This window comes from Gobio gobio, assembly GCF_949357685.1.
Source record: "Gobio gobio genome assembly, chromosome: 20".
NCBI lineage: Eukaryota > Metazoa > Chordata > Actinopteri > Cypriniformes > Gobionidae > Gobio > Gobio gobio.
The window spans coordinates 38,252,597-38,269,368 of NC_137113.1; the positions used below are offsets into that span (position 1 = coordinate 38,252,597).

The 16,772-nt window shown below is 39.0% G+C and overlaps 1 protein-coding gene across 1 annotated transcript in view; it reads right to left on the reverse strand.

Moving 5' to 3' along the window:
- Positions 1–793: 793 nt before the first annotated feature.
- arid5b (AT-rich interaction domain 5B) overlaps positions 794–16,772 on the reverse strand; it is a 179,653-nt gene continuing 163,674 nt past the window's right edge. Inside the window, exons 9-10 of the mRNA XM_079801320.1 lie at positions 8,988–9,183; positions 794–4,357 (exon numbers count right to left, since the gene is read on the reverse strand). Of these exons, the coding sequence (XP_079657446.1) occupies positions 2,309–4,357; positions 8,988–9,183 (2,245 nt within the window). The 3' untranslated portion in view covers positions 794–2,308. The remainder of the gene's footprint in view (positions 4,358–8,987; positions 9,184–16,772) is intronic.

The following is a 16,772-nucleotide window of genomic DNA, read 5'->3' on the forward strand; positions in this document are numbered from 1 at the left end:
AACACCACATCTTCGCTTGCATGTATATCTGCCGGCGTCGCCATTTTTTCAAATAATATTTACTCTCTGGTTTGTTTACGAGGGTTACCGGGGAAACGGCTGCATTTCTGCTGTTCCATCAGCGCCGTCTGCTGTCAGAGAGTGAATGTGCATTTTCATTCAGCGCGTCTCCTTCACTCTTTCCGCCATGCGCTGCTCAAGCACGTTGGGTTTGTTTATTTCAGTGCGCGTGCCTCTTTGATGCAGCATACAGCTGTGTTTTGTTCATTTTAAACGGTAGATGGGTAAAGTATTCTTAAAATGCATTATAAAAATCTGAATAATTTGTAATAAATTATTCACGGTATTTTGAAGTGACCACGATAACAATATCGTGCATGTTCCTTATCGTGATATATTGTATTACCATATACCGGCACATGTCTACACAGAAGTATAATTCAGCCTTAACGTCTATGACATTCTTTCTTCTGTGAAACCCAAAATGAGATATTTTTAAGAATGTGTACACTGCTCTTTCCCATAGAATGCAAGTTTAAAGTGATAGTTAACACTAAAATGGAAATTCTGTCGTCATTTACTCACCCTCATGTTGTACCAAAACATGTAGACATCCTTTCATCTGTACTTTTATGTTCCACAGATGAAAATACGTATACTGGTTGGAACACCTCGAGGGTGATTAAATGGTGACAGAAATTTCATTTTTGGGTGAATAATCGCTTTAAGTTGGCTTGTATGTGTGATCAAAAAATACAATATCTTTGCAAAAACATGGATGAACCGTTGTCTTCTATTAAGTTATAAAACTGTTTATTACTCATTACAAAATGTTACATAGCAACCTTGAGCGTTACTCCAAACATTGTTGGAGTAAATACATTTCTTGAAGTTTAGTTTCTATTACTAATACATCAAAAAAACAAACAAACAAACAAAACAAAAACATAATTGATTACCCCTAGGAGTACTGTGTTGCTTTTCAAATGATCTCTGTACTTTCCCAAAATCTTTTGTGCAAAGAAATCATGCTTCTTTTAATTAAAAACTCTTTCCTGGCAAGTGTTACACTTCATTTAATACAGATGCAAATTTGACTGCTGTCAGCACTTACAGACCTAAAATTTAATAACAGTATCTAAAACAAATTTGAACTGTTAACTATCCTTAAAGAGAAAATGATGGAAAAGCCTGTGTGTGTGCTTAACTAAGTGCTCCTAAAATATGTCTTCCCCCAAATGTAGTTTTAAATTTCAGTTGCATCTCCTGATAAAAAGTCCTCTGAGTAAGCGATCACAAGTGTACACCAGCAAATACAAAACTCACTTTCTGACACTTAAGTAGTCCTGCATTTTATCCTTTCACCATCCCAATTCGATCTCTAGCCCGCAGTTCAGAGCAGTCAGAAATTACAGTAGCGAGTGAACATGATACAAAATGCGTTCAGTCTGTGAAGGTTATGTACAAGCACCTCAGTCCTACATTTGACAAACACATTCCACATTGCTCTGTTGATCAGGAGCGAGTTTGGCTGGGTATGAGACGAGCTGAAAGGGAAGCCAGCAGACAGTGGTCAAAGAAGCTTGTGAAGCCTACCTCACATTGTATCACTGACATTTAAGATTCCTTCAAGGAAAGCTTAGTTAGTTTTATTTACATGTAACCGTGTAACACACCGAACTGCAATACTCGGGTCTCCTTTTTGCGTCTTTATCAAATGTGATATCTCATTGCTTAACCCTTGTAGGATTGAAAAATAAACATATAAAACTACCACACTGTTGCATTTTTCAAAAATAACAACAACAACAGCAACAGCAACAAAAAACGTAGTCAAGAATAATGTGAAAAAGTCCAACAGTTACCCAGGCAGCTCTTGCTTTATCGTATCATAGTGTTTCAGACAAAAGAGCTCTCAGAATGGACTGAAATAGCACTGTTGCATTGCACTGATTTGTCACTCGACTTTCCTTTGGATGCCTCTGTGGATATCATACCCATCTCCACTAGGGCACCTGTGCCAAGGCAACATGTTTTCGAACAAGACAACTGACACTTTCAAACAGTGCGGTGAGAACAAGCCACATTCGGCCCAGTTGGCCCCCGTTCAAAGAAATGTGCAAATCATAAACTTGAGTGGCAAGAAGGTAATTAACAGAAATAACTGCTCCCGTGTTTAAGCGTTTACAAAACACTGCTATTCGTTGGATACATAGTGTGACCATGCTTCATGGGATTTTCTGGGGAGCGTCAAGTCATCAAGAGTTAAGCATGGCACATCCAGCCAGGGAATATCAGACTGCATGACCTAGGAAAGTTTAGTGCTGGGGTGCACTGAAGAGAGTTGAGGGGGACTGAAAGCTGGCTGGGGGTGAAGGGCCGACATGGGGTAGAGGCCAGGGTGCAGAATGTCCCCGTATGAGGTGCCCACTTGGTGCCTGTACATGTGGGCGGGATTGGCGGCTAGGAACTGTCTTTGCATCATTAAGGAATGAATGGCGAAGGGGGGCATGAGTGGCGACAGAACAGCCTGGTTCTTCAAGTACTGCAGTGGATGGGAGTAACTTGGGGTGACGTGGGAGCCCAAGCTCTCACACATGTCCTGGACCTGAGATACAAATGTCCCTGGGTACAGCCCTTGGAATAAGTGGGAGTGCAAGGGGATCTTGTGGCTCTCTGAAACGTAACTGTTGATGTGCACTGCGTGAGCAGGTTCTGCTGGCTTCATGGACTCGCTGTCAGCTTCCGGCGTCCTTGGTTTCCCCGGGCCGTCTCTTTGTGTCGAGCAGTGCAAGGGTGTCACAGCCCGGATTTTCTTCTCCGATGGTCCGTTCTCCAAATCCTCAAGGCTCCTTTTCAGTGGCCGTGCAGTGCAAATATTCTGTGGGATGCTTTTTGCACTCAGAATGGGCCGAGCCATCTCGTCGATCTTGTAGCCCAAGGTCTCTTCTCCTCTGCCGTTGTGTGATTTCTCCAGAACCTTTGAGTGAGATTCGGTAACCTTTTTAGACATGGACACGGACATGGGAGGAACCCGACAGGCCCTGGGATGGTAATCTATGCCTGAGCTCTGACTGTTGCCTGTTTGAAAGAGAGGAGAGTTTTTAATGTCCTGTTGCATTGTGGGATGTGGAATGCCAGTGAGAGGGGATGAGGAAAGAGGCAGTTTGTGAGGAGAGGATTTTGGGAGACTCAAATCAGTTGGTTGCTCCTCTGTTATCCTTTCTGCAGAAGGTCCCTTTTCTTTCTGACTAAGCCGGGCACAGTAATTCAAACCCACATTGTCTGGATGCTGACTTGGGGGAAAGCCCTGGGCGGTCTCACAGTCTCGAGGGTAAACGTCTCTGCTAAGATACTTGCTTATTTGCTCCTTGCTCAGGTGGTGCTCAGTTTGTCGGCAGAGATTGTGTAGGTGTGGTGAGGAGTAAAAGTCACTCAGGAAGCTAGGAGCCTGGCCAGGATGAGGCATCTCAGCAGATTTCTCCATGCTGGAATGAGGGTCGGCCCTCATAATGTACGGCTCTCTTATCAGGGTGGGCTGTGGCTGGGGTATTGGTTCTCCCTCACCACACCCTTCTTTCAGAGAGCCCTCTGTTGAAGACCTCCTGTCCTCACTGCCCCTGGACTTAAAGCTCTGAGCATGCTGAATAACTGATGGTCGTTTGATCACCATGTTAGTCTCTGCAGTGGAAGGAGCATGGGAGCTCTGCTGTCCAGCAGATGAGCCTTCAGTACTACTGCCGGACAACCTCCTACTGACCAATGGAGGTGGCGGACCATATGGGTAATTATTAAGCAGTCCTGTTCCACTGACTTGGGACAGCATCTTCTTCTTAGCTAATGGGGACATGATGCCAGGATTACCCCTAGGGTAGGAGAGGAGAGGATTAAAATTATAGCAGGCTTCTTCCTTTTTAGTGGGCTCGGCCCTTTCGGGTGGGATTTCAGGAGATGTGACAGGTTTCTGCTGTATGGTCGGCAGCACCATTCCCACATGGTTTTGGCCCTCTTTTGGCCTAGGCTGCTCAATGTTTGCAAGGGCACCTGGAGGTACCTTGTATTCCAGCATCTCATGCTGCCATTGGTCCGGTGTGTGAGAGTTGGGGAGAGGCTGACCGTGGTGCAACGGCAAGGCAGCAACAGGAAACGCGTCACAATCCTCTGATTTGAGTGGCGCACCATCTTGTGGAAGTGAGGGCAAGACATTCCCATTTGCATGCTCATATGCATTGTGGAGCACAGGTTGATCTTCATCCTTGATCACTAGCTGCACACCTTCATCTTCAGTAAGAGGACTCTTCGGGGTTAGAGCCAGGCTATCCTGCTTCTCCTGGAGCTGTTCCGTGTCCTCCATCCCCTACAGACACATAGAAACAATACTTAATGGCACAATTCAACAAAGAAGCGTGACAAGCATACATTGCTAACACAGTAACCCACACATTAGTTAAGTCATATTGAGGTGCCCCCAGGTGAAACTGAAAATGTACTGACATTTTTAATAGCGTAAATATATAGCTACATCAAGTCTACATTCTCACTTCTACAGTCTGGAAAGTGAATAGGTATAGAGATGGGTAAAAAATGTAGATGATTGTTATAATTCTGTTCTCAAAGTTCAAGGTCTTTGATTTCATGAAAGCTTTAAGAGTAGTCTGCTTTTGGCTGGGTTCAGCATTCAGTTTCGAGCATGGTATTGATATTACAACCAGTCAGACAGAGGAGTTCTAACCGCTTTTAGACAGATGGGAGAGGTTGTAAGATCAAATTCCAAAATCTATTTATTATCCATGTGTTTGAATTGGACTGTAAAATTAGTGTCTTGTATGTTTAATGTATTACTGCTGTTGTGTATCAAAACATGGGATTATGTAGCTCACAGACAGTCCTTAAAATTGCGTGCAAAGAGATGTCAGTCGGCCCAATGCCGGGAACATTCTGACTAGGTGGTACTTATGTTGGTTCTGGATGTTCTGGTTTGATTTTAAGAGTTTGAGAAACACAAACCAAGTTGTATAGCATTGTAAGTGCAGCAGAAACCACTTGCTGAAGAATGCTGTAAGTTCAGCATCTACATGCTAATGACCAACATCAAAGTCTTTTGCAAGACATGCATATGTTGTGTGCATCAACAGATGACCTTGCGTTTATGCGTACCAGGAGCTGAGCTGCAAGTTTAATGCAGATATCTCAATGCTTCCCCCATACAAATATCCCTTTTTTAACACAAACAAGAGATAAAAGACGAGGCTGTGTAAGCTTTGCATCATTTCTGAGCTGAACAAATCAATTCCAAAATCCTCTAAATGCAGTCTGCTCAAATGAGAGTAGAAAACAGAGTCAGCATGATTGCATAAAAGAGACAGCCGACACCTGCTGCCATCCTCGTGATCCAGAGCATGATGCAAGTTTTGCACTTTGGACAAACTTCACATGTCTCTAATGAGCAGATGCTTTCCGGAACTTCAGAGTGGTGACAGCGGTGCAGAAGAGAGGCACGCACCGCCCATCCATTCATTATCAGTGTTGGAGGAAGAGATGCACAGATGTTTGACATCAGCTGGTGTCAAATAAAAGGCTGGCTCATCCCTTTCACTCCATTTCCTCACTCACCCCCAGATAAATGTGTAACTACATGTGAATAATCGCATGTTCATACATCACATTACACAGCTCAGAGATAAATAGCTTGTCCCGGCTTGTTTTGTAGATTTGAAAATAGCATGATTGCCTTGATCTACTACAAGCTTTTGAGCAGTATTTTATACCGTAGGTCCTAAACGTCCATGGTACGTTTGTACCAAGTTGATAGTTAAAAAAAGCTGTGCACATAAACAGTCAAATGCTGTTCTTGTTCCTAATGCTAGCTGAGATATTACTGTAAACACAGTTGGCTATGTCTCAAGTGAATGTAAACAGACAGGACTAAACAATTTGTGTTCAAACACCAGATCTGTGCATTAATTCTTGCAGCATAAATGCCACCTAATAGATCTGTCACAGTCTATTATGTGAAAGTATAACAGTATTAAGCCAGTATCCATACAGTATAATCATGCTTTGAAGACAGTGCCCATAATATTCAGATAAATAGCTTTATTCTAAATGTTTTACTTTTTTTTCCAGAATGCTTACTTGAATACTTGATACTGCTGTCAGATACCTTTTAGTAGAAATATTTGTTGTATTGCTTATATTTTGTTTCTTTGATCATTCTATTTTCTTGTTTTGAATAGTTACTTGAAGCAATGTTATTATTATTATTATTATCATCACCATTAATAATAATAATAATAATAATAGTAAAATAATTGATTGTATTTAGTTTTTTAATCATTATTTGATCAACTATTTTCTTGTTTTGAATAATAATATGTAATAAAATTGCTTCAAGTAACTATTCAAAACAAGAAAATTGTTGATCAAATAATGATAAACTAAATATAATCAATTATTCAATTATTTTATTATTATTATTATTGGTGATGATAATAATAATAATACAAATATTTAATAAAATTGCTTTAAGTAACTATTCAAAGCAAGAAAATAGTTGATCAAATAATGATAAACTAAATACAATCAATTATTTTATTATTAGTATTATTGGTGATGATAATAATAATAATAATAATAATAATAATAATAATAATAATAATAATAATAATAATAATAATATTTAATAAAATTGCTTCAAGTAACTATTCAAAACAAGAAAATAGTTGATCAAATAATGATAAAAAACTAAATATAATCAATTATTCAATTATTTTATTATTATTATTAGTGGTGATGATAATAATAATAATAATACTAATACAGTATTTAATAAAATTGCTTCAAGTAACTATTCAAAACATGAAAATAGTTGATCAAATAATGATAAAAAAACAAAATACAATCAATTATTTTATTATTAATATTGGTGATGATGCTGATGATGATAATAATAGAAATATTTAATAACATTGCTTCAAGTCACTATTATTATTAGTATTAATATTATTATTATCATCATCATCATAATCCTCATCAACATTAATAAAAATAATAATTAATTATTATAAGTAAAATAATTGAAGGCTATACCTCATCTGTGTCATATTAGTATAATTGTAGTATCATACCTATTATAGTTTTTTTTTTTATATTTTGAATTTGTTTTTATTTTCTGTTTACATTTTAATTTTAGTTAAGGTTGTGTGATTTTATCGTTTTGTCATTTTCATTAGTTTTTATTTATTTATTTGTTTACAAATTTTAATTCCAGTTTTCCGTTTTTATTTATTTAGTAAAAAAATGTAATTTATATCACTTTATAATTTCATATAAACACATTTAAGTACTAAAGGAATATGCTCGGTATGACATTCATTTTTGCTGGAGTATCGAAACTGGCATAGAGTAATGATATTTCAGCACTTATAAGTGAAATGTGGTGACAACCCCAGTTCACAAATCACTTTTCACTGTGAAGCTCAAATGAGAGTCGCTTTCCTAGTCACTATTTGAGAAGACACCTCTTAAAAGCCTCTTAAACCTTTGACCCGAGGGGTCGCTCTGTCTATCGCCCTTTAGACACTTGTACAAGTTAGCAGGAATGTCTTTGGGCCCACAAGCAGCCTGTGACTAGCAGGCAAAAATTACCCAGCTGTAATGCGGCGTGACCGCCCGTTGGCTCAGCGTGTGTCATTCAATAGCCTTGATTGTATTTGGTGCCTGAGGAAGGACTGATTTAACAGCGCTTACAATGCTCTGATTCTTACCAGAGCAGCGCGCCTATATTTGTACATGCCCTGATTATACTCTACTGACATGCAGGCCCCCGAGACAACTCCCAGCATCTCTCTCTCCAAATTTCCTCCCCGAGATCTATAACTCTACTTTAAGTGTTTTTTCCTCCTTTCTGCGCTCCAGTCTTGTCATATCGGCTCTGCCTCAAACAGAGAATTCCATTTTCATTTTCTGCCTTGTACAATGTACAATCAATTATCTGGAGAGGCCTTTCAAATTACACAACATACCAGACAGATGAGCTAGGCATGCAGCTGGAAAAGAACCGACAACAGCCCTTTTTGTTTCCACACTATAACCTATTACTCATTTCATGTGAGGTAGAAATGAATACGGACTGCGTAACAGCTTTGAAATGTGTCTAAATTTGACAATTCGAGAGAAATTTTCAAACAGCCCTTTCATCTTCTCTGTAATCATTTGCTTATTCATGTGAAAATAATAACTCAATTTTCATTCCCTTCCACAGCCGTGCGCCCCTTTTTCATATTTACGCTTAACTGGAGAGACATTTGCAAATCACCATGGATTTATTGGCTTTTAAGGATAAAAACAAGCCCACGGTTTCTATAAGAACAAACTGTGGCATGCAGTGCACATTGGTTTCTAAGATGTGACGGGAAAACATTTCCACCACAGCTGCTCTGTGCACAAAAGGTCGATAAAAAAACGGGAGCACTGTCATGATTTCCCCCGCAATTCATCTCCTTCAAATTGATTTGTGAACAAAACTCGGTAGGAGCTTATGGAAAAAGGAACTGTAAGGAAAACCTTATGCTCTGCAGTCCAGAGATTCACAGAAAATAACAAAATAGGGCACAGTGTATAAATCGCCTGGAGTCAGTCAGGCAGACAAACCGCATTTGATTTCCATGCTGTTGTGCAGCTTCCAAATCAGCCCAAATAATTATGTTAAAAGCAGCTGCTCCTGACAGTGCTATTCTCACACGCTTGTGACAGCTTATTTGTTGAGGAGAGGAAAGGCACCCAGCCTGAAGTGGTCTGTCATGGTTCTTCTTCCAGACAGCTTTTTAGGGACCAGGCACGTATTGTGTCTGTATTATTATTCAGCGTTTTCTGCATCGGACAACCTGTGGCAGAAATGGGCACGCTGGGCAGGAAGAGCGTCAGTATGCCAGACTGTAAATTCTCTGTGTGTTGCTTTTAAACAGATGAAACAATCAAAGACTGACCAGCTCTGGGACTTTAGCTGAGATGTCCTTTTCACTCCGGGGCACTGGTTTTTGTTCGTCCTTAGGGCGCTTGATGGCCGTCATCTTTGTTTTGATAATGCCCTCTTGGGCACCGCCCTCCTGTTTGCGGGGTTTGACGGGCGGAAGGGGTTTGTCCTCCTCTCCTTTAGTAAACCTCTCATAGGGTAGGATGAGCCTGAGGAAAAGGAGGAAGTGATACATGTTAGTGGAATCAGACTGATTCATCATTTGTTTGCACTTCTATTACTTTACACATTCCTGTCTTCCTCAGCTGATAAAAATAATAACTGATAGCATTGTTTCCCGTAGGGATCTGTTATCCTAGACAAATTGTGGAATTGACTCATGCATGACATGAAAAAAAAAGAAGAAATGTGTCTCCTTCCTGAAATGTTTTTGGTCACAATAGATGGCTGTTTCTTCATATGGGCACTTTTGGCCCTGTGGACTTATAGGAATTATACTCCCTTAAAACACCTTTTAAAATGCATTAGTTTATTTTATTTGTTTACTAACCAACATGTATTTGCTGCAATATCTCAAATCACCATTCAATATGTGGAAGAAATTGCATTATAAACGTCTTGCTATGGCTAATTTCATAGCTAGCATTTAAATTAGTGCTGTCAAATCGATTAATCGTGATCAATCGCATCTAACATAAACGTTTGTGTTGATATAATATATGTGCGTTTACTTTTATATACATATAATAATAATAATATATTCACACACATATAAACAAACTTTTGTGTTAGAATTGGTTAATCGCGATTAATCGATTTGAGTGCACTAAATATAAATATTCATAATGAAAGATTTTCACATTTGATGAAATGGCACATAATATCTATTTAATTTAGAGAGCATTTTTGACCAGTAAATTATCTTTAAAAAATTGGGGTTGTGGTGGAAATGATATCTCAACTTTGTATCATTTTCTCACAATAATTATTGAAATAGTTTGTTTACTCCACGTTTTGTTTTGATTATCATATTTAAAAAGATTATATAAATAAATCCTAGTTCTAGAGTGTAATATTTTGAAGTTGGCATGCAACAAACAATTTACCCCATTTTTTAAAAATGAATATTATTGTGTGTTTAATTTTTTTTATTTGATTTATTTAAAATGTTTTTAATAGTCTGCTACACTTGGACGTACATCACAAAATGGAAGAAAATTTCAGTTGCTACTTTAGTTTCATTGCACTTTAAGATCGAAACTCTGGGTCTTTCAAGGGTAAAAGAATATACAAAGTCCAAAATAAATAATAAAGTCATGGTAAAAGTTTCCAAGACCATTTAAAGTTAAAATTTGTTAGTGTTAGTAGAAAAATCAGCAAATGGGACATAAAAGTGGCCGTAGTTGAAGGAACACCCAGCTATGAACACTTGAATGAATGATTACAAGCAAATGCCTAACCACAAGGAAGCAAATAGTGGACAAATTGTGGATAACGGGCTTGATCCTAATGAAAATGTACCTTTTTTGTATTGCACCACATCATGTCAGATCAGCACCATCCAGAAAACTATGACAGAAGACTAATGAAATCAAAGCCAAGATGAAAGCAGATATGAAATTATGATTTACTTGAGAATGTTATTGGGGATGGAGATACACAGCAACATGATTTGCCTTTCTACTCTTATAGCTTGAAGTTTTTATAATGTGTCTGATGTGATAAATGAGTCTGGCTGGGAACTGTTGAAGGCATGCGGAATTATAAATATGTACTCTAATACACCAGCTGTAATCCAAATGCTGTACATTCCACATCTTGTTCATCACGATACACGAAAGACCGCTAAATGTGACAGGGTGCTCCATTACAATTATGTTATAGTTTTTGGTGCTACATTTTCCCTTCAATTCTCTTAATCATTCTCTCCATTCTTGTTTAATAAGATCCGGTGGTATCTCAAGAGGGATTCATCTCCTCAAGTTTGTAGCCGTTTGTTTACTCAACGCGGGGATGTTCGGGGCTCTTAGAGGCGGGCCGCACTGAGCACGCTCAGACAGGGGCTGTGCGGGAAAGCTATGCCGGCTGAGGTTTGGCGGCCGGCCAGCGGCCAAGCTAAGCAGGAGCCCAGAGGGAACATTCATCTTCAGATCCCATTACCAAAAGAGTTTAAACATGTTACAGCTGCTAAAAGTGGAAAACGGCTCGGTCCGCGCAGTCAAATCAAAATAGCAGGCAGCTGCCAAATACCTGATTCCCACTGTAATGTTTCACTTCATGTTTACATAATGGAGGTATAATAATGCACACAATGACTTATCTTGTTCACAGCTAATCCTCAGAAATCTCCCTCGTCTGGAACTAAAGGAGTTTTTTTTTTCATCAGTCCTTAGTGAGCATTAAGCTGGTCTTATGACAGCCTGATTTTAAACTGAGCGCAAAAAGCAATGTTATATTTACCTAATATTCTCTTTCGATTGGTGGAGTTATAATTGGTATCAGATGTGACTGTTTTAATTTGCCTATTTATGTCTGAGTGCTTTTCTTATGTGAGAGGGAGTTGAGATAAGAATGGAAATAGCCCTCCGTCACAAGGTGAGAAGTCAAGGAATAAATCATGACGAATATCCTCACTCGTTCTCGCCACATGGCCATTTATGGCAATAACAAGTCACCGTTCCCTTCCCATTTCAGTTCACAGAGGGGGAAAAACTGTAGAAAATCTTTCCTTACAAGTGTTTCCTCAGAGGAAAATGTTTTTAAGAGGTTGAGGGCGTCTGTGAGATTAAAATTTTTGTTATTTTCATTGAGCTCAGCAGCTGGCAGATAGACAGAAGTATAACTCCATTTCATACAGCCAGTGAAGGGCACAATGCCAAGAACAGGAAATATGCAATTAAACGTCCTTTTATATGAGAGAGAGAGAGAGAGAGAGAGAGCGAGCGCAAAGTAAACAAAGATTTTGTTTTAACATTGGTAGGGAAACAGATATATACACACACACCGCTAATTCTGTAGTCTTTATGTATTCAATGTTTTCCTTTCCAATCTTTAGCGTATTATGGCTGGATCGATAACAAAATGTATACCAGCCTTCTGTATCAACACTAAAATGATACCTTAGGCAACAAATAAAAAGCCTCAGGTGACAGATAAAATAAAATGTCAAATATGTCATTCTCAAAATGTTTTGCTATTTGTGAACAGATCAGAAGGTTTTCTTTTTAAAACAAAGAAAAAAAAGATGAAAGTGTTCTGTAACTCATTTATGATACATGTAATGTTTATACTTCATGCAATCTGAGCTTTGATGATAACCAAATACCCCAGAAACAGTGAAAATTACAGTGCAAATTATTATTCATCTTTTTTTTACCACTTTGTTACTACTTAACCACACAACCCTGCAGTATACAAATGATCTGCAACTATATCTACCAGCTGAGAAAATGATATGTGAAAGTACCTGAAATTTGCTCAAAAGGTTCACTATGTAACTTTTGGCCCTCTAGCGGTTAAACAAAACTGAAAGAACAATGTTTTGGTTGTGCTTCAGCTTTTGTGTGACTGAGTGGATGAATATGGCAATTTATCTCTTCAATGAAATACCATATACTCATCTGTGGAGTAATAAAAACACCAAAGTAGCTGGAGCACCTTCTGTATTTACAGATATGATGAGATACGCTCGGGCGAGTGACGTACCGTATTGTTCCGAATAACATAATATAATAATAATAACAATGTTTTTTTCTTAGAAATACATCTGAAAAAAATGGGTTTGTCTTATATTCAAGGTCTAGAGTCTAGACTTTTACAAGTCAATAATACACCTGCAACAATAGGTGGGGCCAAAGAAGAGTGTGCCAAAAAGACGGTCTTAAAAATGCAAACAGTCAAAGAAAAGCTTACCGTCTAAGAGCCACCTGACTGTAATGTTTGCGGGTATCACTGACGGGACCAAACTTCCATGATTTTAAAATGTAAGGCGTTACCCAGATTTAAATTGTACATACTGTTAATGAAATTCTGGTAGGCTACGTGGTTTTCACTATGAGATGCCCCAGTTATACTTCAATTTCCACGCCCGGACGCATCTCGTGCACAGTCGTGTCTGCACAGCTGTCAAAGTATACTCAACCGCGGATGACCGAGTTCAGACATGCGCAGTACTATTTTTTTTTACTCCAGACATCGGAGGGCAGCACTGTGTCATGTCATCAACAGGACATTCGCTCGGCAGGATTAAAGAAGAAAAGTAGTGGATCAACCATTGCAACACAGTTCAGAAGAAACAACGCACAAACTTCCTGATGACGATAATTAGAATACTTTAGCCTTAATTCAGATGGACTGCTGGTTATTTTTATAGTATGCCAAAAAGGGTTTATTTTTAAATGCGATAGTTGGTACATTTTACCAGTATTTACCATACTTTCAATACAAACATTTTAATATGAAAAATATGCAGTTTTTAAAATGAAAATAAATGAAAAATGAAAAGCCTTTTCCCCAAAGGTACATCTTGAAAAAAACATTTCGGAACAATTATGCAGTTTCCAGTGAAAACCATCCCACAGATGGAAAAATATAAAAACTTATAATAGGCTTACCATATTGAAATAGGGTAAGACAAAAACATGTTTTGGAAGAAGGATTGATGATGTATTGACTGATTATTTAAGTTTTGTTATTTTTGAATTTCAAAAGTACCTTTAAATTTCAAGTTTGATGAAATAAAATAAAAAATGTACATACAATTTGATTTAATAAAATAATGTTAAATGTAAAGGGAACATTGCTCATTGCTGCTTTTTGCTTGTTTGTTTATATTATTTCTGCATTGTTGCCTAGAACTTTGTGTGAAATGAAGTATAAAATAACATCTTTTTACAGTGAATGAAAACATTACATTCAGTAGTTATATTGCATGCAATCCCACAAAGCTGCCAGACAGAAAAAGCACATCAAGGACAGGAAGTAGGTGTTGCAAGAAAAGACCAAGACCACTGACAGGGCCGGCCTTCAAAATAAAAATAAACAAATGGAAAAAGGAAAAAGCACCATTTTGTCACAAATGGTGTGGTGGGATACATTTCCCTGGGAAATGAACCAAGAACCTCCTTGATGGTCTGAACGTGTACTCACTGTGGGAGTACAAAGAATAACTTGAAGTGCCACAAGAGCGATCCATTTACAGGACTATTTCCTCTCATGTGGCTGGAAACAAGGCTCATCCCCCTTCCTGTCCCCATTCCAAACATCTACAAAGAATGAATACATCCATGAACCCGAGTATAACTGAAAAGGACTGCTGCCAGTAATGTATGAGTGCCATGCTGAGTTTTCTTCCCCATCAGATTTCACTTGTCAGTCCATTACAACTGTCCAAAGCTTCATTAAAGACAGACCACTTCTGAGACCATGGGATTCCTCTTTACATCTTTTTTTCTTTGCTCTTGCTTCTGTGATACACACAAAGTATGTATACAATTGTGTATTTTTTTTATTTTCCCTCAACTCTATAGTGTTATAAGTTTATTGTTTGCATTGTTCTCCTATGCCATGTGCAAATTAACCTGATGTTTATTGAATCAAAGAGGAAAAAAAAGGGGACTCTTATTTTGACATTCTGACCCGGGAGTCGCGAACGGACTGGTGAACTGCGCATGCTCCCTCACATTAACAGAGGAGCTGTGAAAAAGAGCAGACGCGACTCTCCCGTCCTTTTCATTTCTTCCTGTGTTTTACAGGTAAAAAACACGGACATTATAGGAGAAACCGTTAAATATATAACAGTGATTGCACTATTTTGATGTATGAGGAATGTAAGGTGTTGAATGTGATTTAGCTGATGACGTTTTGTTTTGTAATGTATGTTCTCTCTCTAACTTGAGGAAAATTATCTAAATATGCTCCAGTGATCATTATATCTAACTATAGAGTTTTATTAATCGTTTTTGGGTTGTAAAATGTTTAATTGTTTGAGTTAATGTGTTAAAATAGAGCGTTAAATGTCTCTGGGAAGCTCATTCTGTGATCGCGTTTGGCGCGCTTGGTGGTCACGTGACCAGTCGCTGAGGGAAGAGTGAAAAGCCACTCTATCTGTGTTCTTCCACTGTAAATGCTCTCCTATGTGAGAAAAAAAATAGTAACTTGTATTTTACAGTATTTGTGAGAAGGAAGTGGTTTAAAATATACACTTTTATAATATATATATATATTGAGTAAGACCAATTCTAAGTTATATTGTCTCTAAAAATGAATATTGATGTATATAAAATGTCTATTGAGTATTCAGGTGTCAACGAAAGATAAATTGAAGACATGAGACAAGGAAAATGGTAAAAAGAAATCTTTTGTGACACTAACGTGATGGAAAGAGAGAATAGAATGTGAAGCAAAGCTTTAAAAGTAATTGTATGTACTGGAAATTGATTGTGCACAAATAAACACATTAACAGAGGAGCTGTGAAAAAGAGCAGACGCGACTCTCCCGTCCTTTTCATTTCTTCCTGTGTTTTACAGTAATCTGTCTGACGGGCCTCCGGAGGCGGGGCCTGCAACAGATTCTTGGGGGCTCGTCCGGGATCCACTCCATGTGACGCTAGGAGGCGGATCCAAAGATTCCAGAACCGTTGGGACCAGGCGGCGTTGGGGCTAGAGGCCGGCGGCTGCTACATCCACGGGACAACGAGACAAGAGGGCGTGTGCCAGGCAATCTGTGGGCGCTGTCTTTATCCTGAGGTTGAGGCTACCACAGAGGGAACGACAGAAGGTGACATAATGGCGGATCGTGCAAGGAAGCAGCTGGTGTGGGACATCAAGAGAGAATTAATTTCCTTGCCTGCTGACGAACTGTTCCGCATCGCCAAAGTTATCGGGTCAACACCTAGACATGCCACCAGTGAACTGGATCTGGAGGACAGTGGGGTTTGTTTTGACCATATCAACGCTTTCATGTCCAGTGAACTTTTGCTAGAGACTGAGGACCAAGGTATGAGTGAACTGTTGTCATTGCAAGATATGATAAAATCAGCAAAACAGGTTTGCACAACTACACCTGATGTTGATACAAACACTCACCTTACACATGTGTTACATCCACCCTCCACTGATGACACCTACCTGACACCACTACATGTTGCACCTGACTCAGGGGATATTAAGGGGGCCATACCTGAAACAAACACAGACATACATAAAATGTTAGCGGAGTATGAAGAAATTGGCAGAAAGATACAACAGTACATGACACCGACCCAGAACAGTAACTTGACTCACACTTTAACACAGGGGGGCGCCACTACAGCACACGTGAACCAGACTGAGCAGCCCAAACGTGTAGCTCCTGACTTTGCGCTCCCTATGGGGGGGTTTCAGTATATCCAGCCCCGTGAGTTTAAGATACATGGAGGCCAGATTGGAGATCACTCGTCAGACATCACGTATAACAATGTGTGCAGGCAAATAGACAGCGGCCTAAAAGAGAACTTCAGCAATGCCGACATTGTCAGAGGTGTGCTGCGAATTATCAAGCCAGGCATCTTTAAAGATATGCTGATGAACAAAGATGACATGACTGTAGCTGAGCTAAAAGGTTTCTTACAATCACACTTGGGGGATCGAAATAGCACAGAGCTGTTCCAAGAACTGATGTGCACCAAGCAGAGTGAACACGAAACACCCCAGCAGTTCTTATACAGGGTCATGGGGTTGAAACAAAAAATACTCTTTGCTGCGAAACAAGCTGACTCAGACAGGAAGTATAGTGCAGCTACTGTGCAGGATGTGTTCT